General features: G+C 34.0%; 1 protein-coding gene across 1 annotated transcript in view; it reads right to left on the minus strand.

Annotated features, from left to right (window-relative positions):
- Nucleotides 1–575: 575 nt before the first annotated feature.
- Nucleotides 576–23,400, minus strand: part of LOC145276707 (uncharacterized) — a 406,348-nt gene continuing 383,523 nt past the window's right edge. The window contains exon 3 of the mRNA XM_080127907.1: nucleotides 576–1,049. Within this exon, the coding sequence (XP_079984033.1) occupies nucleotides 802–1,049 (248 nt within the window). The 3' untranslated portion in view covers nucleotides 576–801. The remainder of the gene's footprint in view (nucleotides 1,050–23,400) is intronic.

The following is a 23,400-nucleotide window of genomic DNA, read 5'->3' on the forward strand; positions in this document are numbered from 1 at the left end:
CTCTTCATACAATTTCCCTGCAATTATTTTATAGCAAGGATTTTATCTAGTATTACTAAAAAGATTGTATATGTTACCTTATTATTTTCATATTGTGTGCAGTATTCTTTCCCCCACCCCTCAAATTTCTATTTCTTTTTATGCTGAACAAATGTAAGGCCAATTCATATTTCTCACCCGCTAAATTTAACAGAATCTAATACGATTGACATGTATCAAACCTTTTACGAACATTACGCACGCGTTTGTTTGTTCCATCTCCTTCAGTGGGTCCCTTTTATGTAAGTATTTTTCAAACAGATATTAGCATCTAGAAAGGAAAATGATTAAGACTGATGCAAATCGTTTAATCCAAATATCAGGCACCTATTTCAATGTAATTCGTTTAATATTATTAAGGTTTTATTATTAGTTACTTTCTTTTTATTGTTTATATTTTGCACTCTGTAACCCGCTGTAGATAATACCATATACGTTGTATCAATTTGATTTAATGTTTTCTTTAATATTTCCACATAGAAAGCAAATAAGCAAAAAATAAATCAAACATTAATATCCATTCCTCGACATCCATATTTTTTTTTTGTTAAATATAATTGACGCTTGATATAGCCGAGTTATCTTCATACATTATTTTAGTGATATTTATTTTATGAATAACTCTTTTTCTTTTCAATTAAAGCGCTTTTTTTGTTTTTTTTTCTGTTTTTCTTTCTTGCTTTATGTAATATAATTATTACATAACTCTTTATTAATAGTCAGTTCTAAAAACAGATATTCAGCAGAATTTAGTTCTTTTCCTTAAGCGTTTACGTAACGCTGATATTCAAATAAGCTACTTAAAAGAGCCATCGTAAATATGAGTAAACATGACGTAGTTTGGCCATACGTAGCCCCGCCTCTTGGTTTGAGCTTTTCGCTATTGCATCCATTCGTGTCGCAAGTCCGGAAGCAGACAGTCTTTAATCGGTTGGTCGTATGGTTCCGTACCAAGCACTTCTCCTCCAAATATGACCTCGTGCAGTCCCGTGAAAACAGTAACTGTATACCTAAAAATAAAAAAAAAATGACAGATAAAACAATACTTATTTCATGCTAATTAATATAATTATTTTGCAATGTCATATTTCACATTATACATAACTAATTTGAAAAAACAAAAATATTCTATTAAAATATTTTCTTCAAAATCACTGGATTTGGCATTAAATAACCTGAAATGGGTTGATATGCCGTAAAACAAAAACAATCAACCAACCAACTTTAGTGCAATGTGGTCGTTTTTCTACTAGATATTTAACTGCAGATAAACAGTTGAATTAAATATCATTAAAATATAATTCGATTAGATAAATGTTAAATTTCGTAGATATGACGCAAGGTTATAGTTTATACAAAACCCTCAGCAAAACGTATAGTGTATTGAATTTTAAGAAAAAAACGGAACTAGCTTGAGTTTGAGACCTCTTCAATGTCGAAAAGTTAATTAAAATAAAATAGTAAAAAATGTTGAATTAGTCATTGTTATTATGTCATATAACTCGATTTTACAGTATTTTCCAAAGTTTTATTTGCTATATAAAAGTGTTTTTTCCAATATATTCTCCAAATAATACGAATAATCAATCCTCATCTCAAACGTCATAGTTCCTTAATATTTACGTAGAAAATGAACAGACAAGTAAACTGCTGAGAAAAAAATGCGTTAATCATCAGAAAAAATCATTATTAAAACAAATAGGAACAAAACTGTATTAGGTTATTATGTTATGGAACTACGTGAAATAAAAAAGAGTTTAAATTAAACTGTACAATAGTAGGTAAGGTTACTAAGTATAAACTGAGTAAACTAAAAAGGTGTACTGCATTCTAAAGAGCGAATCTTAAACAAAAAGTAGGATGTTATACAAAAGTGTAGACATAAAAATACATTCCTGTTATAATGCTTAAAACCTGATTGATTTAGGCAGGAAAAATTAACAGAATATATTGAGCGTTTAGTGTGTAAAGAGAATGTTTAAATTTCATACTAAAATTTTAAAACGGTACAATAAATAAATCAATTAGTAGATGTTCAACTTAACATATAGCTAATAAAATAATTATAATACAGTGTGCCCCCCAAAAAAAGCTAAATGCAGGCCATCTAGAACATACGCTGTAGAACGGAGAAAGAAAGGCCAAAGTTCATAGTGTTTTGATGTGATGTTTTGAATAATATAAACTTGTCATTAGTTTCATTTCATTCGGAAAAAAAACTAAGAAACGGGGCCTAATTAGAGTTGACACCAGTTTTGGGGGGTCACCCTGTATGAATAAGAGAAGTAGAAGTAGTTTTGGTTTTCAAAATCGTTATGGATAATTGTTGTGGAGAACCACCCTCCAAATGAACTAATCCATCGTCCATATAAACTTTACGCATGACGGTCCCAGGTAGGGGTTTTATTCCAGAGCGACTCTCGCATGATCGGTGAAGTGTGTAGCCTTTCCTTTGTAACCTTTCTGATTTTCATGTAATACATGTTTAAACTGTTCACCGTTGTTTTGTTCTTCTTTTTGGCTAATTGCAAGTCATAACAATCATACAATTACACAACACAATAATGGAAAATTAATTACAATTACAACAGCACAATAATGAAAAAAATCTATCATTAAATAACTTCAAGATATGGAGATAAACAGGTTAAGATGGAGTGAAATAAATTTAATCAAAATATAAAGTTAAAACAAAAAGAAAATAAACTGAGACTGGATAAAGAATAAATTTTAAAAATTAAATGAGGATGATTAATAAATACCAAGGTCAAAATATTAAAATATGAATGCCTAAAACTTAGAGAAATTGGTGAATTGATAAAAAAAATAATACACAGCGATATCTGCATTACAATCTTAAGAGAAAATATTTTAAAAATTAAAATAGGATATGTATATAATGATTAAATTTAAAACTAAATTTAACATTTACATTAAGGAATAACTAGTATGAAATAAAAGTTCATTGTAATTAATAATTAGTTTAAATTAACTTTTTTAATTACAATTCATTCTTAAGAAATAAAATATTAAGCAAAATCAATAATGAGGTAATAGATGTAAACAAAACATACTAAACTATCATAGATTTCTGAGACTATAGTTGGGACATATAAACTAGAATGTGAGGCTGTCGTTCAGTATTTGGAACATAAATCACTTACATGAATAATTACGAAAAATAAAATAATTAATAAAATATAAAATATAAAAAAACACACACACATTGGATTAATGAAATATTAACATAAGTAATTGGGTAAAATATCATTAAAAAAGTAAAAATAGGAAATTAGGGCAATTTATACATTCCATGGCTAACAGAAAATTAAAAGAAAAAAACAAAGAAGAGTATTGTGAATGTAGGTTAAACTGCATGCTCTCTTAAAAAGGGATTAGCAATATGTTCATCTTTATATATAAAAGGCAAAACGACCACACGCGTTTTGTATGTCCAAGAAAGGCTTTTTTCGGTGGGAGGAGGGTTCTGGAGAGGGTTACTATATTTTAGAACTTTTTATATACTCCCTAGATTATAATATATACGATTTGCGAACGGACGTCGTCTCTACATTTATTTACATCAATTAAAAAAATCACCTTATTACGTCCTCTCGCGTCATTTTCTTATAAATAAAGCCAATCTAATCGGAGCGAATGTACAGCGCCTGGCCTTTCATTGACCAGTGTAGTATAATAAGATGTGATAGAAGAAGGCTGCATCCCGCGGCATTTGATAGAAGATGGATACCTGTAGAAAGTCTGTGTGTACGAAAAGGAGCTAAATTTGAATATGTGTACCCTGCCTAGGTGTGGAACACGCAGTTCCGTCAAGTATAACCAAATAATTAGTCTCTCAGCTAGCCGAGTGAGCGCTCCATCTCTACCCGACTAGGAAGTCTCCAAAATCCCCATCCCCTCTTATCTGCAATTTTTCTTTTCACCCCTTCCTCTAAATTCACCAATCTTGTGGAGAAAGAAATCACTCACCAACACCCACTTCACCCAACAATTTGTATTTTCTCCATTTCATCCTAACAAGAAGGCATCCCAACAAAGAGATTGTGTCACGGTGGAACGGGCAGTCTATCAACTAGACACGTTTAGGAGAGTCCCACTAACCACTTTTGTATTTTTTCTCCGCTGCCCTCAACATAAATGAACTAAGTACCATTATTGCTATCTTTTATTTTGTTTTTACGTGTAAATAAAAAATGCTTTCAACAATTGTGTTCTAAGTAGGACGTCCCAAGTACGAAAGGGTGAATGCGGTATTATGGTAAAAGAAGATACTAGCCAAGAGAAACTTTTATTTAGTTCTGGAGTGACAAGGATAATCAACGACACCCATCTCCTTTTTTGAGTTGGCTTTGTGCCTAAGTTTTTTGTTCAGTTTAAACTTACGTTGTAATTTAAGTCTGAATAAAGGATTTAATACCTCTATGTGTAGTATGTGTACCGGCAGATGTCGCACTATAAGACCATTGCCCTTGAGTAAATCAGTTACTGATCCATGTAGGGGCAACCCTATATACCAAGAGGCAGCACGACCAGCTCCCTCTCCCCCCTCTCAGGGGAGCTGGTCACCCTTTCCTCTCCCCCTCTCTGCACATTAAAAAAACGGCATTGCGCCTAATTTTCTCTCATGGGGAAGCAAATAAATACAAGTACAGCACCTGGCTGATCGTGCCGGGACGTCTTGAAAGCAAATAGCTTTGATCAATGTCGGGGAAAACCTTCATATCAAACAATTTCTATTCATTTCGACGGTACTAGATGTCGCCCCTTTTCGGGGCAACGACCTCGTGGGGGAGAAAATAAATACCACAAGAGAAAGCGGAAAGTTTCACTGGCCGCAGGCTAGGTTAAAAGGACACTTTCCTTTCTCCGGTCACTCCTATGATTCTCAACTCAATTATCATTGAATTGATAACATTTTGATTGACATCGCGACATTTGAACGCTTTTCGCTTCCTATGGTGTCATAGCGAGGCGGTAAGAGTTCAGGTTTTCTTTCATTTTCTTTTCTGCCTTCACATCACGGGTTCCAGCCTGTCTGCCTACTACCACTTTTATTTTTTGCTCAATACACACCTTCAAACACCCCGGGCAATGTCGGACACCTCCGCTAGTATATGTAATAATAGCGTATTTCAACGTCTAAGGAAAGGCTGTTTTAGAATATTTTTGAATGGCATAATGGTTGAAATTGTCTTAATGGTCACGAAAGATTTGTAACGAATATAAAAATACAAAATATGATGCTCCCATTTTTTAAAATTTTTATTGCCTTGACTATATATATATATATATATATATATATATATATATATATATATATATATATATATATATACATATATAAATATATATATATGCAGGGTTCGTCTGATATTTGAGAACATATATTTCCTTTTTAAAAATAATCAAAAAGACAAACAAAAACATCGGTATTACAAAAAGTCACTTTATTGTACATAAACTAAAATATTATTTTTTTTAACTTTATTAAAAAAACATCGTCCTCAGCATCAATTACAGCTTCTATTCGAGACCTAAACCGTTGGCAGGCACGTTTAAGATGGTCGTCGTCGATATCCTGAATTACTCTGACTATGGATGCTTTCAGAGAATCTTTAGTGATATGAGTATGTTTATTTACATCTCTCTCAACAACGCCTCACACATAATAATCCAACGGATTTAGGTCTGGAGAGCTGGAAGGCAACAAATTGGGGGTAATGTGATCATGGAAATTCTCTGCTAACCATTCTTGTGTCTTCTGAGCCTTATGTGTCGGGGCAGAGTCTTGTTGAAAGATGCAGGACCTTCCATTTCTTACTCTATCAATCCAAGGTTTCACAACAGTACTAAGGACTTCAATGTAAGCAGCAGAATTGATTTTTAGTCCTTGTGGAAAGAAATGGTGGCATCACATGTCCCTCATTGCTAACCACCCCCAAAACCATAACAGTTACTGGAAATTTTGTGTGCATGACCCTTGGAACTTCAGAAGGGTATGCACATAGCCATCTGTCATTTCTCCGGTTTACCTTTTGGTCTTGGTCAAAAAAATTTTCGTCTGAAAAATAAAAACAAAGAATGTGTTGTTCAGCAGGATATTTCAGTTTGCTTAAAAGCCTCTTGGATCTTACCAACTTATTTTTTTATCGTCTCGGAGATAAACTGGCCTCTCTTCATCACATTCGACTTGTATCGAAGATTTTCATGACAAGTCCTACGAATTGTGGCTTCTGAGACATTAAGATCTTTTGCAATTGACCTCATTGACTTTTGAGGGCTCTCATCAATCATGTTCTTTACTCATTGAACAAATTCAAGTGTTCTTATGTTGTCAGAGCGTTGTTGATGCTTTTTGCGTTTAGCAACTGGAGAAATTGGGCGTTTAGAAACTGGAGAAATTGGGCCATCCTATAATTCTTTGCGAACTTTAAAGACAAACGATCGGGCAACTTTTAGAAATTGTGTAATTTGCAAATCACTGTGTTCTGCCATTTTTGCAACTATTACAGCCTGTCTTTTCATTTTCTGAGTTATATTTATATTTGCCATAATTAAGAGGGGAAGGGAGAAAGAATGAGAGTGAGAAAAAGATTGATTAAGAGAGAGGGAGGGAGAGAATGTGTGTATGGATATTAATGCAACAGGATGTATGATAAATAAAATAATGAAGCTAAACGAACTGTAAAGCTTATAATCACAATAAAATATCACTTTCAGAGAATCAATGCCTCGTCTCTTAGTTTTTTAATGCATACTCTGTGGCATTTTCATTTGACCAAGCAATATTCCATTTATGTTTTCTTTTTCTTTTTCCCCAGAAAACATTAGTTTTCCTTGACAGCCCTTACACCCTCAACAACTACTTTTGCTATTGATTCATTTCATATGACAGTTAAGTGTGCATTAAAAGATAAGGAGGGTGAAAGTGTAAGAGTGACATGTATAATATATAATTATTTAATATTTTTATTTACGCGAATAATGTTGGTTTCTAATGGGTGAACTTCTTTGTACATAGGATCGGATGAAAGTATTATCTAATAGGTATGTCATGACTCCTACTAGTTTTTTCATACATTCGACTCCAAAAACCTTATCCAGTGGTTCTGTAATACAACACTGGAACTTTATATTTGTAATTCCTTTTCTCAGATCATAAGTACTCATGTATATATATATATATATATATATATATATATATATATATATATATATATACATATATATATATAATCTATATATATACATGTATATATATATATATATATATATATATATATATATATATATATATATATATATATATATATATATTCAGAAAGTGTGAGAGAATATATAATTATTTTCCACGGCCGAACCAACGTCGTAGCCCACAAGAGCCAAAAAAGCCAACAAGTCTTGGACTTACGGTTTGTTGACTTTCTTGGCTCCTGTGGGCTGCGACGTTGTTTCGGCTCTGGAATATATATATATATATATATATATATATATATATATATATATATATATATATTCCAGAGCCGAAACAACGTCGCATATATATATATATATATATATATGTATATATATATATATATATTCCCGAAGGAAAACATATCTAGTTTAGATTGATCCGAATGTGGTCCATCATTAGTCTCTTTCCATTTACCCTGTAGCTTATGTGGCAGACACAAATCGAATGCATGATACAATAAGAATCAATTCTTCTTTAATCAAAAGCCAACAGAAAAAATATTTTTATTCAAAGGTCTTAACCATTGTAATTCTTTTCTAAGATATTATATATACTTCCATTTACACATTTGTAATGTTGGAGGACGAGTCTCAATGCAGCTGCTGTTGCTTGATAATGAGCACGACAGATGTGGGGCCGGGAACTGGCCTAGTACTGTTATATATGGAAGGAGACGGATCTCAGTAATTAAAAAAAGACGTAAATAAGATTAAAAAATAATAAATAAAAGGAAAAGATTAGAATTTACTCTAATAATTAAAAATTAAAAAGGAATACATATTGCTATCAAGATACGATTTTAGGAATGTTGAGCAATTGTGTATTGTGTTTAGAAATAACTAAATATATTAATTATGTCAAAGTTAGGAAAATGAACAATTCAATTTTGGAGTTTTCTTTGTGTTGCAAAGGTGTGTGGAGGCATATGTAATATGTAGAATCTATGTAAAGCACGTCTAAGCATGTCTAAGCACGTCTCTGACCTCACAAAGAAAGACACTTTACAGCATAACCAGAGAGTCAGTTCGGGCAGAATCGAGCTCAGGAGTCGAGTTCAGGATTAAGAGACCCAGAGGGGAGTCACACCAGTTGAGTTAGATGGAACTCTTTTGAAAGCAACCAGAAAGGAAAACAAGAAAATGTAATTCCAAAAGGCAACTGAATTGCTGATCACCAATCATCCAGCTGAGAGAATAAACATCATCATGTATTTGTAAACCTTTGTCTCCGTCGTTATTCGATCCACCGGAAGGTAATGTGATTTTGTCTATCGTTTTCGTAAAAGAACTTTATATGAAATGTAAACGGAATCCCTTCCTTCATGAACCAATTCTCTGTATTAAGAGAACTGTCATCACAGTCCGCTCCATTTTAATACAATCATAGAAATGTTGTTATCAGTCCCCATTCTGTGTATCACTTTACCGTTTGCCCCCGAGATATACACTTCGCGCTATTAAACAGTACCTGTCAGGCTGAACTACGCCGGTTGGGTATTAGCTAAAAGGCCCACCTTCCCAGGCCTATCCACTCGGCTTTCAGGTGGGGCAAGTTTATCACTTGTTGCCTGAGGTGCCCCTACTGAGGAATGTAGATAATACCCAGCTAATTTTAACTAGGCCATAACGCCCCTCCTTTAGGAGGGCTGGCTGGATATCCCAACTTTCCGACCTTATGTCACATCTTGCTGATGTGGGCGACAAGTTAATATTTACACATTTGAATATTAGTATCTTTTCGTGAGGCGAAAAAGTTTTTTCATTGCCCATATGTAAGATGTATCTTGAATGAACCATTGTAATAAGAGTATAAATTCATAGAATAAAATCGATATCCAAAGAATCGCTTTCTGATGTCCTTCATGTCTCAACCGCTTATCTGCAATTAACTCATTTTCCCTCTACTCAATGACCCTTATACTGTAATCTAATTGGACGATTGCAAATTCGATTCCAACATTAATAGTTTCTCTGATATTAATGATCAATGGAATAACAGTATTCTAAGCATTGCCTTTACAAGCAAAACTATGCCGTGTTGCTGCTCTATTTTAACCGCCGTAAACTGATGTTTTATTTGAACCGTTAGAACTAAAACAACTTTATTCTCTTCAATATAATTGTCGATGAATTTGTTTGTTTAATATACATCTATTTATGTATAAAAGTGAAAATGTCTGTGTGAATTTCCCTACCAAATAACTCTGCCAATTTTCGGTCTGGAGACTCGAGATTTGACATAAGGAGTATTAAGATTTGGGAAACTCTTCTTAATCAGTTTTCGGCCAGAAATTTTGCTTTCAAAGGGTCAAAGTTCAACGATTTGACCTTAGTCAACTCTACCACACTCCTCCGCCAATTTTGGGTCTAACCACTTGAAATTTTAAATGTAAGTCACATGGACATGAATTAAAATTAAAATGAATTTTAATTTGACTTGAGACCAGAACAATAAATTATTAGGGGTCAAAATTGGGGGCAAAGATTTTAAAAACTTTACCTCTGCTATCTCTACGAAATTACTTAGCCAATTTTTGGTGTAAACATTTGAAATTTTACATAAAGTGTATTCAGAAACAGGACAAGCTTTTTAATTGGTTTGGGTCGATAATTTGGACTGCCAAAGGGGCGAAATTTTAAAGATTTGACTTTTGCGGTGTCTAGCAACCTACTCAGCCAATTTTGTGCCTAAACATTTGTAATTTATACATAACAGGTATCCAGACATACGGCAAGCGTTTTAATCCATTTTAGGGGTGACAATTTGGCTGGCCAAACGTCAAAATTGAAAGATTCTACTAAATTGCAGATTCTACTAAATTCTTCTGACAATTTTGCGTCTAAAAACTTGAAATTTATATATAGGTAATATAGGTCTACGAATTTACTCAGACAAATTATTGTCTAAACATTTGAAAGCTTAGATAATGTGTAATTACACGAAGGGCAAACTATGAACAGTATATAGGGTCCGAGCAAAGCCGGGCTGAACTGCTAGTATATATATATATATATATATATATATATATATATATATATATATATATATGATAGATTGGTAAATAGATTGGGAAGAAACTTAATTAAAGCACTTCATGCATATTTAACACGTTCTGCATTTTTCGGTTTGCTACACGACGACAGAACAATATCCCAAGAATCGATAATCCTCGAAGAATTCTTTACGACTTTCTAAAATCGTTATTTTTAGGTTTTAATAATTTTTTACTTAATATAGCAAATGTTAAAAAAAAAACTTAACCATTTAATATTTTAACTTCTATTTATATTTACTATCAAATGTCTCTAACCGTTTGAGTCCCGATAAGGCGTTTTTAAAGTAGGTTCACTGTTTAAATCTGCCGATATATTTCTTAAAACCAAATACTTCGGAAGTTAAACTATTTTATTGTAATCATTGCTAACAAAAACATTAGCTTTTAAACTAAAATACAATGTTTGGCTATTTATGATAATATCGAATACGAAAGAAATACATATTTCTAACACAAATTAAATCGATAAAGAGATAGTTAAGTTTAACACAAAAAAAAAACAAAAAAAACTATAAATGTACTACCAAGTCGACATATTTATTAGATGGGATAAGACTGTTTCAACGTGTAATATTTTACAGGCTCGTATTTAGTTTTATCGTCGCGTTTGGTCAGATTTCCCTGTATATTTTGGTAAATAAAACTGGTGATTCTATTTAAAATGAACTTGAGATCAAGTCATTTCGTTTGTATGGCTTGTTTCTTAGTATTTTCATTTGTTCATGCGTAAATACTTTTGAGAAATTCTTACTAACGAAATCTAATGAACATTATTTTATTTTTTCGAAGCAGGCTAGACGAAAACGGAGGTCTGTGGCAATCATTTTGTGAGAACCCTTACTTTACTAATAAATGTACGGCATTTATTTTCTTATATATATATATATATATATATATATATATATATATATATATATATATATATATATATATATATATCGATAGATAGATAGATAGATAAGACAATACGTCACAGTTATTTTGTGTTTTATTTAAAAGATTTATACACACGCCAATTTGGAATATATTTATATGCATATATTAATCACGTTCAGAGTGTGCATGTATTCTATAATATCAAATCTCAACTGTCTGTTTAAGTGTATGTATGTGTGTTTGTTTGTATGTCTGCTTATAACTTTTGAGTGAGGCGACGGATTTTCACGAGATCGGTATCATTTTGAATCTTGACCCTTCGGACGACAAATACACATTTCTACAAGGAGGGGTCGACTTTTTCGCCGATATTTTCGAAAGTCATCCTCTCTTTACAATTGACAAATTTTAATTAAAACCTTCGCCACTTCCAGTTGTGCAGTGGACGCAATAGCAAAGATGTCGCGTTTTTCATGTTCCTTTCCTCCTTCGCAGTACGGGTTCATGCCTACTACCACTTTTGTTTTCGCTCAACACACACCTGCAAACACCCGGGCAACATCGGGACCCCAAGCTAGAATATATATATATATATATATATATATATATATATATATATATATATATATATATATGGTGTATTTTCTTTTTAATCAACACCAACACTTTCTTTTTTGGGGGGGGGTACCGTTCTTCTTTACGTCGAATAAAAACTCTGATATTTAAATAGTAAAGGACTTTTATATGTGTATGACCTCTTCCTAATAAAGAAAAGTACTGATTAAAGAATTTTCACGAAAACATATTTTAAGTAATTCTATATGCATTGTTTCTTGTGTTTTGGCTTTGAAGGATAAATACTTATAGACTGAGGCAATTTGGTTATAATTTATTTACCACAATAAATGGATAACATACTGAGACTTAACGGATTTGAGAGGACGTTGATGATTGTCAATTTTATCCACTTTCTGACAGCAGTTCATCCCGAAAAGTCATCCCAAACCTCAGCATACTTAGTTACTACATATTGCTTTAATTATATTCTATAATATTCCGCAACACAACAATTTAGAACATCATTGGAATTCTACAGTTTAAGTATTTCAAATCCGTTAATTCTATATTTACTTGTAATGTGCTCGCCACTTTAAAACAGCAGTCTAATGGGCCCATTGATCAAGTCCTACTAAAATTTTCCAAAAATTCCCAATAGTTGCAAATTTAAAGACGCTAGTGTTTTATCACGCCGAACAAGCAAACAGACATAACTTTATCATAGACCGCATTTTCCCAGCAATACGGCAGTAATTAATAGAAAGCTATGGAATATATTTGGATATTGCAATTGCAACTGAGATAAAATTCGAATGGGTCCGATGCAATGCAGTGGCCTATTTTAATTTGTCAGAGTTGGTAACAACATGAATCTACCTAAAAGAACAAAGTGAAGATCTTACGGATGATTAACTGAAGAATATACTGTTGCCATAACCAACCAAACAATTTATTACGGCACGTGTCAATTCTGCGGACGTAAGAATCATCCTTGATTTGATTGCTCTGTAAATCACGCAGACATCAGTACGAAAATGAAAGATCGTCGGTAAGTCAGAGAGTCAATACCCTTTAGCGAAGTGTTGGAGTAGGCTAATATTTTCTGAGCATATGCTAATTTTTACATACATGTTCGGGCGTTCGTTCGTGAGATCACGTATGAATAAAAAATGCTGTAGAACGCCATTTTCTTTTCAATAATCGTCATTTGTTTCTTTCTCTTCCGTAATACTGTTTTTATTTGTGTTGAATTTAATCCCTGATATTCGACAATAAGGATATTTTTTGTTACAATATATGTATGCCTGTGTGTACAAGGTACTTTTATCATCATATATGAACGATTAATTATTTTATAAGAAATGGGGTGTAACATTCACACGTTTTCCTGCTTTCATATATCTTACAGTAGCTGAAAAAAACGATTGGAATTAGGCTGATTGTTGAATTAGTTGTGTGTGTTTACGACGACGAGACACAAGAACAGCAAGCTCGTCGTAGCACGCTCCACTAAAATAACAGTAAACCAAGTACAGAAATGCAACATTTCAGCGATGTGGCAGGGTCTGTTGCTTGGTAAACAATATTGGACCTACTAAATGCTAGACTCGGTTTTGAAACTAGTCTAAGGGAGTCGTTGTTTGTGCACTAGAATATATTCGATGAATACACTAATTTGATGATTGAATTGTAGCTTATCATAGTAATAGGATACTGGCACACGTGGCCGGCTTCCTTTTGCGATAGCGGTTGCCTATATTCCTTGCATCCGCCTTGGCAGTATGTACAATGTATATGTTCACATTCATGTTTTTTATGAATGTAAATCCGATGTGTTTGGCTGTTTACTCTGTGTAGGATGCAATTATCCACGTTATTCGATGATAAAAACGTTTCTTTTTAAATTGAAAGTCATGTTTAATTTCAGTAGCCTTCTAATTGATAGCTGGTCTTTCGATGGATAGCTAATCCGTACAGGAAGATGAAAAAGAGTTTTCGGTAGGTACCTGATCTGTATAAGTGTGGGGCTTTAAAATTTTGCAGAAAATGAGCGAAGCTCTTTTCCGTGATGATATCAAAATATGTACGAGAATTCTAAAAGGTCCAATATATTTATAGAGCAATTCCAGTGTCTGATTGGCTGCTATTTAATTGAACAGTTTCTATCGCTAGTGTCTTAAAGGGCAAACTTTTACTTTTTCTACAATCATAGACTCTAATCTTTAATGATGAGTCTTCTTGCTGCTTCAGTTGCTTGGAGACTAAGTAGAAATATCCGTCAAGAATCCTTTCTTGGCAATCAACCCAACGGGTGCGGGGTCAGGATCTAATCCAGTACTTGTTGAGCTGGAAGTATCACATTTTTTCTTGATATCTTTAATAGGAGAAGGGAGTGATGAAACAGGAAATTTGGAAAGGTTTTGTTTGTTGGGTTGAAGACGACCCGCTTATTTATTGAAGTATAAGCAACAGCAGTATGGTTGGATAGCAGTATCATTTTGCAGTATCATTTGGAATCTCGATCCTTTGAATCTCGACCAAACTGATTGAGCATTATTCATCATACTATTATAACTTCCCCAGAAAGCGTAATTTGTATTGCTGTGAATAAATGCGTTTCATATCAATCTCATTATGCGAACTCTTAGCTGCGACTATTACAGTCTTAATATAATTTCTTTGTGGTAAAAAAATACTATCATTTTGTATTCTATTATGGCTGTTGAATTGACAACATGCTTTCTGCCTCTGAGCAAGGGCAGCTGTACAGGTCGAAATGATATATTGGGGAGAGACGATCGGCTGTAAATTTTTTTCAATGGGGACATTTGCTTCGATGCCTTGTTAGACATAATTATGTCCTTTTTACATTAGTTTTACTTTCAAAGATAAAGTCAGCTGTTGGAAATTGCAATTGTTACAAGGACCTGATATCTCGCTGGGACCTTAACAATAAAAAAAATAATAGAAAGTTCCACAAATGTATGCGTTTCGATAGCTGTTACTTTAGTAATATTATAGATTTAAGTTTGTGCCGGTCGAGCTATAAAGGGACCCTCATCGACGCAACTACAAAACGATTATAAATTGTGATTGAGCGAAAAGAATGCCGATACGCTAAATTTAGATATACTTTTCCTCTTAATTAAGATCTCGTTGTTTTAGACATTTTTATTTAAGGGGGATTTCTAAAGGATGAAGTTTTTTTGTAGCAACTCGTGCTCAATAGATTTCCTAGTTACTAAACCCCCTCACCATGATATATAGATACATGATATATGATAGATATATAGATATATGATATATATGATATATAGATATGATATCTATATATGATATATAGATGTGATATATATATATATATATATCATATATATATATATATATATATATATATGGTATATATCAAATGAAATGAACGCCGTTGTGAAAACGTTTAATTATAACAAAATCGCATATCTTATAATCTATGATGATATCATAAAATTTTGAAGACGCCCTAATGCTACACTAACAACAAAAGGTAGCAAATATCATCTTGTCTCAATCACGATGGGCACATTTCAAAGGATTTCGAGAAGTTCCTTCAGAACACCCACAACTGGAATTACAGACGAAAACTGCATCTTTGAGATTCAGAGTTTTTGCACTGGCATTGTGTGAGTTTGAGGTAAACCTCTGGCAATGGTCCATCGCTTAACAGACAAGGAAGTATATTTTCAGTTGTGCTGACCTGCTTCCGTCCATTTCCAAACAGGGAAAATACGTTTGGCCTTACAATCAGTGCAGAAAGCTAAATTGTATACTGATGATTTGCGCGTTGAATATGCATCTCAAAAAGGGCCGATTTGGTGGTAACCTCTCTGGATGTTTGCAACACGTGAAGAATATTTTAAAACGCACATCATTCATGTTTGTGCAATTTTCATTGTTGGGGTAGAGCCTGCAGATAAAGTTCTCCACATCCGTCAGTGTTTGTTCCGTGAGTGTGCCGCTCCCAACCCCAGGCAGTAAGGGACAATTACTGGTGAATATTTTCCAGGCTGTTGTTGTGCAAATACCACGAAATTGGCTGACCGTGTCATAGCCTGATAACGTGTGGAATCTGGGAAGGTTTGTGGCGGAGAACTGGATCCATATTTACATTGTGTACAGCGACAAGGCTCCGCTTTTCCTGTTTTAAACCAGATCTATCTGGTTAAGTCACCAACAAAGTGAAAAAAGAGAACAAGAACGCCTTTGTTTATTGAACTAATTACAAGCCCCTCAAATCCAAGATATGTTACATATTTACAATGCCACAGCATTCTGGTATCAGCTTAGTCGTGGTTACTCTTTAGAGAATTGACGTGTGTTACACGGGATGATTTTGCAGCTATCGTGTCATGGAATCCTCCAAAAATCACGACTTCGCGATGTCCTTGTGTTGACTTTGCTTGACGGATCGGCTCCATGCTCAAGAAATGTTCCAAATCTAGTTTGTTCTCTCGGAAGTCAATGAATTGTTTCCAGTTGACAGGCAGTAGTACCTCCCGGTTAGTCACTTTGCGACACATTAGCCGGTTTTCCTGTCCGTGAAATCCGGTGTAGTATCCTTGATGGCATGTGCTTCATACCGATCAAATACGATATCGGCTGGGGCACGATTGACTAAAGAGGCTGAAGACTGACACGAACCAAAGTATTCTGCGAGTTGTCAAAAATTGTGGGTATTTACAAGCTTGCCAATTGCAAACTACCAGACCATCGATAACAACACACGTTATCAGGTTTGTTATTGACAGTTGTTTTTCCACAGTTGTGCTTTTCTGGAGAATGTTGCCCAAAGCTGCTTTGTCTGTGGATCGTATAACTCTGGAGGTGTCTGCAAGTCAAGGTGGAACTGGTGAAAGTTCATAGCTGAGGATGTCCTTCAGGTCAACCTGAGGTTCACCTTCTTGGGCATGAGCAAATGTTGGAAGAGGTTTCGGTCTGCTTTGATCATCTTTTGTTTGAGAGCCAGATTTTTGCTCTGGACTTCATACATGTTTTTCGGAGTTAGTTTTTTCGACTGTTGGAGTTTTCCATGAAGTCCAACATCCTTCTTGATGCGATCTGAATCCACAAATTCCCACACTTTCTCATGTCTATGTGTTTGTGCTGTCAGAAGAGATCCTGTAATTGAAGGAGAAGCTATATCTCGAGTGGCTAGACTAACAAAACCTGGAGTTTGTCGTTAAACGATGCCATATCTCTTCGATTGGCCTCTTGCTGCTTTTAATATTGTTCTTCTTACAAGGCCATCTGCAACTTGTCGACTTTGTTGACGTGCTCCAAGGTTTGATCCGTAGGCAGCTGATTGAATATGTTGTTTGTCGTATTGACCATAAGGTTTCCTTTCATAAATTCTTGGTAGAACTCAGGGTGGTTTGTTTCTAGGATCATACAATCAGCAAGGTACATTTGCCAGCAGGGTAATTGACATGGTCATATTGAGCAAACCAGGGTAACATTTTAGCAAAGGACGATTTATGCAGACTCAAATTTCCGGATCTCCATGCACGCAGGAAGTGCAGTAAAATGGAAGCCATCTTGATGTACGTCACCTAAAATCTGGAAGTCGTTGGTTGTGTCTCTTTGAAGTACTCCAACAATCTGATTATTCTGGAGTGAAAAGGTGCATTCTCTAATGCTTTGAGGTTGTTTCTGATCACATCTCTCCCGTCTAGTGCTTCTAAAGGTTGTATGACATTGACTGATGATGTTTGGAGCGCATCTTTATCTATTTGATGGCCTTTTGCCCATTCGACGAATGTTAGCTTGATAATTTTCCAAACAACTTAAAATGTGAGCTTGTGTGCTCGAATGGCTCTGTTGTACGATTTGGCCTGCATGTTGTTCTGAACCGTGTTCTGACCAAAGACGGCACTTTTGGCCCAACGAGGCTAGAGCCTGCAAAGTTATTTCCAATTACACACATTAAGTTGTTGGCAATTTGGAAGCACCCACTCGTAAGAATATTGTCTTGCATTCATCATTGTTTGTCCACTGTATTTCCCTGACCTTGCAATCCAGCTGTTGGTCCAAAATGATAACAGTAGAATGACCAGGATTTATAATGCTAGAAATTCTCAAGCATTGCATCATAACTGTCCACGGCGTGTTGTCTTTGTGAGATGGTGCATTGAGTAGAGACAAATACTCGATAGTGCAGAGCTCATGTTTCTCTTGAGTTGTGAGTTGGTTACACCCTGTTCACGCAAGAACATCATCACTGTTTTATCCATAGATACGAGAAAGAAACCAAGCCATATGTTGAGCAGAAGCTTCGTCGCACAACTAGTTATTTGGGATAAACATCGTTTCGTTCAATGTGGCTGTGAATTTGGAATCCTTGCGAGAAGGTCAAGGAGTCAAGTTCTCGAGCTTATAAAGCCGCGCACCGACCTTCAAGAACTTAGATTTTCTAGGAGGAAGAACTGCTATTGTTGTTGGGGTAGTTCTCACTGTTACACAACCATCTGTATACTGTTCCTATACCATCAAACGTTTCTTCAAATATTGTCAATATTGTCAGCAGCGTATTGACAGACTTTGTTCAGTGGCACATTTGAAAGAATGCGTGTGTTGTTGCTATCTGCAAAGTTTGTCAGATTTTGAACTCCAAAAGCTGTGTCCTGTTTACGAACCTGGGCTAAGCTGGCATAGTAGCAGCGATTTCGATCGTGTTACCTGATGAATTGAGCTCTTAGACCTTTGGCTGACCAGGCTCGACTCCATGTTGGAGATCAGCTCAGCTCAGCTCAGCACATACAGGTGCCTTGGATATTCTTTTTGAATTTTAAAATATTAAATACAAAAAATAACATCGCTTTAATGCTTCACACCCCCAAACCTTGAAATAGCTCTCTCTCTCTCTCTCTCTTTCGTTCTTACTCTCTCCGTATATATATATATATATATAATTAGTATATATATATATATATATATATATATATGTACATATGTGTGTGTGTGTGTGTGTGTGCGTCAGTGTCTGTCTGCGTTTTTTATCTATGTTTTTGTGTAGGTATTTAAGTTTTCATATTTTCGGGGTTTATTATTATTATTATTATTACTACTACTATTACTAACACTACTGCTACTACTATTACTACTACTGTATAATAGCACTACTATAACGATATGAAAGCAGGACCCGGACGTCTGTCAGATTAAAAACTCGCCTAAACGTAAAATGATTACATTTACCAAACAGAACTTCATGTCTTACTTTAAAATGCATTAGGAAATTTGCATGAAATATTTGCATGTAATACTTTTCTACACATTTTTATGTTTCAAATAAAATTTACAAACATAATAAGTAATTCTTGCTTACATTGTGCCTTTAATAACGAATAAAATGCCAATTTTTTACGGTTTAAATATGTTTTTCTCAGAACGCACTGCTTTGAAATTGATTTTTATTAAAAAAAAATATGTTAGCAAATAAAATATTTATTGCTTTCTTTGTATTTTTTTGAAAAACAATTTAACAAACAGAATAAAGGCGACTTTTATGCAAACATTTGGCGAACTATTTTGTTTAAACTATGCGACGCCAGACAAACTCCTGCAGGTATTTTCTTAAGCAATGCGAGGAATTATGCTGAGAATTTCAGAAGTTACCTGTAGGGTTTCTTCTATAACGGCAGATTTGTTAAAAAGTTCTGCATTATTTTGAAGGAAATACGGGTGCATTATTTTTGTTAAATTTTTCTCTTCAAATTTTTATTCAAATAATAATAATAATAATAATAATAATAATAATAATAATAATAATAATAATAAAACATTTTATTCTAATTTTCAAGAATTATAAAAAAGGGCCTTAAACATTTAATAAAGTAATATATTTTTAGATTACTAAGAGCAAATTTAAACCATTGAAAAAAAAAAGCATTTCAGTAAAACGTAAGAGTAAAACAGGAAGACTTCGTTTAGTAAACGGAATCTTTTACGCTAATGTAAGATTTTCATCTGACACCGGTACGTGCGGACATACTACTATTAATAAATATTGTACTACGACATGACAGAGGCCATCATTGGAAGGGGACACATTCTTCTTTCCTTTTGCCGTTACTTATATTGATTTGCGCCGCAGCGGTACGAGAACATAAAAAAAAAACTATTTACCTCGGCATAGAATGATTTCTCTTTAAAATGGTGGACGCGTATTTAGTGAATATCTTCTTAGTATTGAATCGTTATACAACTACGGTTACCATAATACCAGTGAATCTACTACTCCTTAAGCTACCAAGTACTAGTAGCAACACTAATATTGCCGAGCACATCATAAAAAAAGAACTCCTCTTTGACTTTTAAGATAGACAAAGAGATTGTACATGTGTTTATCTAACGTTTTATTATTGTTTTGCTCCTAATATTACTGTTTCTATTCTAATACTACTATTAATAAAAATAATTGAGGATCTTAGCAAGCACATCATAAAATAAATTTACCTCAGTCTACAAGGATTTCTCGGAACTATAAATCAAAAGAAACTATATACGTGTTTCTACCGAGTTCTAATTCTTCTTATTCTACTTATATGCTTATCTTCTTTATATTCTTAATCTTTTTATTCGTGGTGTTGATGCTAATAATACTGCTGCTGCTAATATTATTACTATTATTATTTCAATAGTACACCCAATTTTTAATATGGATATACATACGGTCTGAAGGCTATGTAAATATGCTAATAGCACTTGCCTCCACGCGTAAGCGAGCTGGGGAAAGCAAATACATTTTAGTATATGGGTGTCATTAAGACATTTTATTAGCTGTGGCCTACATTATTTTATTACCGACCACTTTCTAAAATTTCTTAAATAAAAAAAAATACTTAAGTCTAGAAGTATTTATCTCTCGGGGAAACAATTAAGAACCCAACGGTTTCAGGATTAAATGAATTATTAATTCAAAAATATCTTTTTAATTTTCTCTTTGTTTACATTATGACTACAGCTATTATTCTTCATTATTTTCCTTTATTGGGGAGATCAAGGACATCGTGTACGTAATGTTCATTTCTTAAACGTTAGTAAGCGTGAGACTTTTATCATATGCCAATCTATTCATAAGATAAAAACAAAACAAAATTAGCCGAGTATATAATAATGCGCTAGAAAATACTTGTTCAGTCGAATGTTGAAAGTAACTTTTAACGAATCTCTTTCGACTATATACTATATTTTAACAGGGCAACACCGGTAATCGGGACCTGCTAGTGTATATATATATATATATATATATATATATATATATATATATATATATATATATAGTAATTTATAAAATACTTATGGCGATAAAGCTACACTGAATATTTCGCGTTTCATTCACTCTAGGGTTCGTCAGGTTTATGCGCGAATTGTGTGGTTGTCTGTCGTTTTTATATACACATTTTCTATTGAGATTTTAGTTAGTTAATCAGCTTTCTAGTATCCACCACGCCCTTCCTATCAGTTATATATATATATATATATATATATATATATATATATATATATATATATATATATATATATATATATGTATGATAGTTTTTGTATATGCATGTTAATTTATTTTATTCATTTATTTGTTTATTTTCTATTGTTTTTGTTAGTTTTAAAGTTATTTTGTATCTCTATCCTGGAGTAAATTTTATCCTATGAACACAGTTGTTCGCTATTTCTCTCCTACAGTTTAATAGATGTTGGAGTTCTTTAAAGTACAGTATAGCAAATTTTCATGAAGGCGTAATCTACATGGGTCGTCTAGGTCTCTAATGATTTTGATGGCATCAGTTGGAATCGAAACCAACACATTCAGCGTCCCAGACATAGTAGTTATTTAGCACTTTAGCTTTCCTCAATCCGTTTTACATCTCACTAGATAGATAAAAATGCCTAAAAATTAAATGAATCAAGCTAAAATTCATAGGTATTCATGCTCAGAAGTTTGTCATTTTATTTTTTCAATAATTGAGACCACTTAGCAGTTATTTTAACGGCTAAAAAAAATCTAAATTATCCCGTGGTTCCAGTAAGCCGTCCTCTATATATATAAAAGCCAAACGTCTGTGTGTATGTATGTTTGTTTGTAACGCTAAAACTTTTGAAAGACGGAACCAGAGTTGACAAATTTGGTATCATATCGAAGCCCCATATCCCGGATGACAAATATCGAAATTTCACGTCAAACGGACCAGTAGAAAGGGGTGAACTTATCGTTTTTCTCCCAGGGGGGCCCCAAAAAAACCTGTCATTTTAATGCTTTTTATTATTACGTAATTCTTGAATGATCCAATGTAATTCATACGTAAAAAAAAACGCTTAGTCATGTCACGTGACGTGACGTCAACGTCCACTAATGGCGAACAATTGTAAATAACAAGTTCTTTCTACGATACTTTTGCAATTTCTCTTCTCCTTCGTTCTATATATTATTAAACTTCATGACAATGTCTCCAACGTAATTTTAAAAATAGTATTTATACAAGATTTTTAACGAAAAATGTCAGGAAAAAATGTACAGGAATAAAAAAATTCAGCTTTCAAAATATTCGTCAATAATACAACCGATCTTTATATTTACGCTAGCCATTTTGTATATTACCACGTGACCTCCTACCTCTTAAACTGGAGGGGGGATCCACTTGAATCCAACAAAACCAGTAAAATTTTTTTCTATTATATATACATTATTTTCTATAAAATCAAGTGTAGACTTTATAATACAAACCAAAAATGTTATTCATACGTAAAAAAAAAACGCTTAGTCATGTCACGTGACGTGACGTCAACATCCACTAATGGCGACCAATTGTAAATAACAACTTTTTTCACAAAACCAACACCGTCTTTCTCTTTTTTCTCTCTCTCTCTCTCTCTCACCCACTTACTCTTCCCTCTCTATCACCCTCTTTCTCTTGACGTCACACCACTGTTAAACTGTGTGGGGGAAGAGGCAGCTTCAAAACCAACAAAAACAGTGCACCCATTCCCAGGCATTATCTCCTATAGATGCACATTTTATTAGAACCGCTTGTGTCCTCTTTCCTAACTCTCTCTCTATAACCATATTTCTCTCTCTCTCACTCTCTTCTCTCTCTCTCACCCTGTTTCTCTTCTCTCTATATTAGCACTTATCAAGACCAATAGGCAAATCGAGGATAGACTCGACGATGAGAGTTCAAACGTGCACAGTATTACAATTTGGAAAAGAGGATGGAACAACTTTCTCTTCTGCCTCTCTCTAACACTCTTTATCTTCTCTCTCTCTCACCCTGTTTCTCTTCTCTCTATATTAGCACTTATCAAGGCAAATAGGCAACTCGAGGATCAACTCGACTCACCATATTTCTCTCTCTCTCTCTCACACTCTCTTCTCTCTCTCTCTCTCTAGACCTCTTTCTCTTCTCTTTCTCTCTCTCACCCTCTTTATCTACTCTCTCTCTCACCCTCTTTCCCTTCTATCTATATTAGCACTTATCAAGGACAATAGGCAACTCGAGATTGAGAGTTCAAACGTGCACAGTAGTGAAATTTGGGAAAGAGGATGGAACAACTTTCTCTTCTGCCTCTCTCTCTCACACTA

Source organism: Euprymna scolopes, chromosome 1, assembly GCF_053919585.1.
Source record: "Euprymna scolopes isolate OS-2025 chromosome 1, ASM5391958v1, whole genome shotgun sequence".
In the NCBI taxonomy this organism is placed as follows: domain Eukaryota; kingdom Metazoa; phylum Mollusca; class Cephalopoda; order Sepiida; family Sepiolidae; genus Euprymna; species Euprymna scolopes.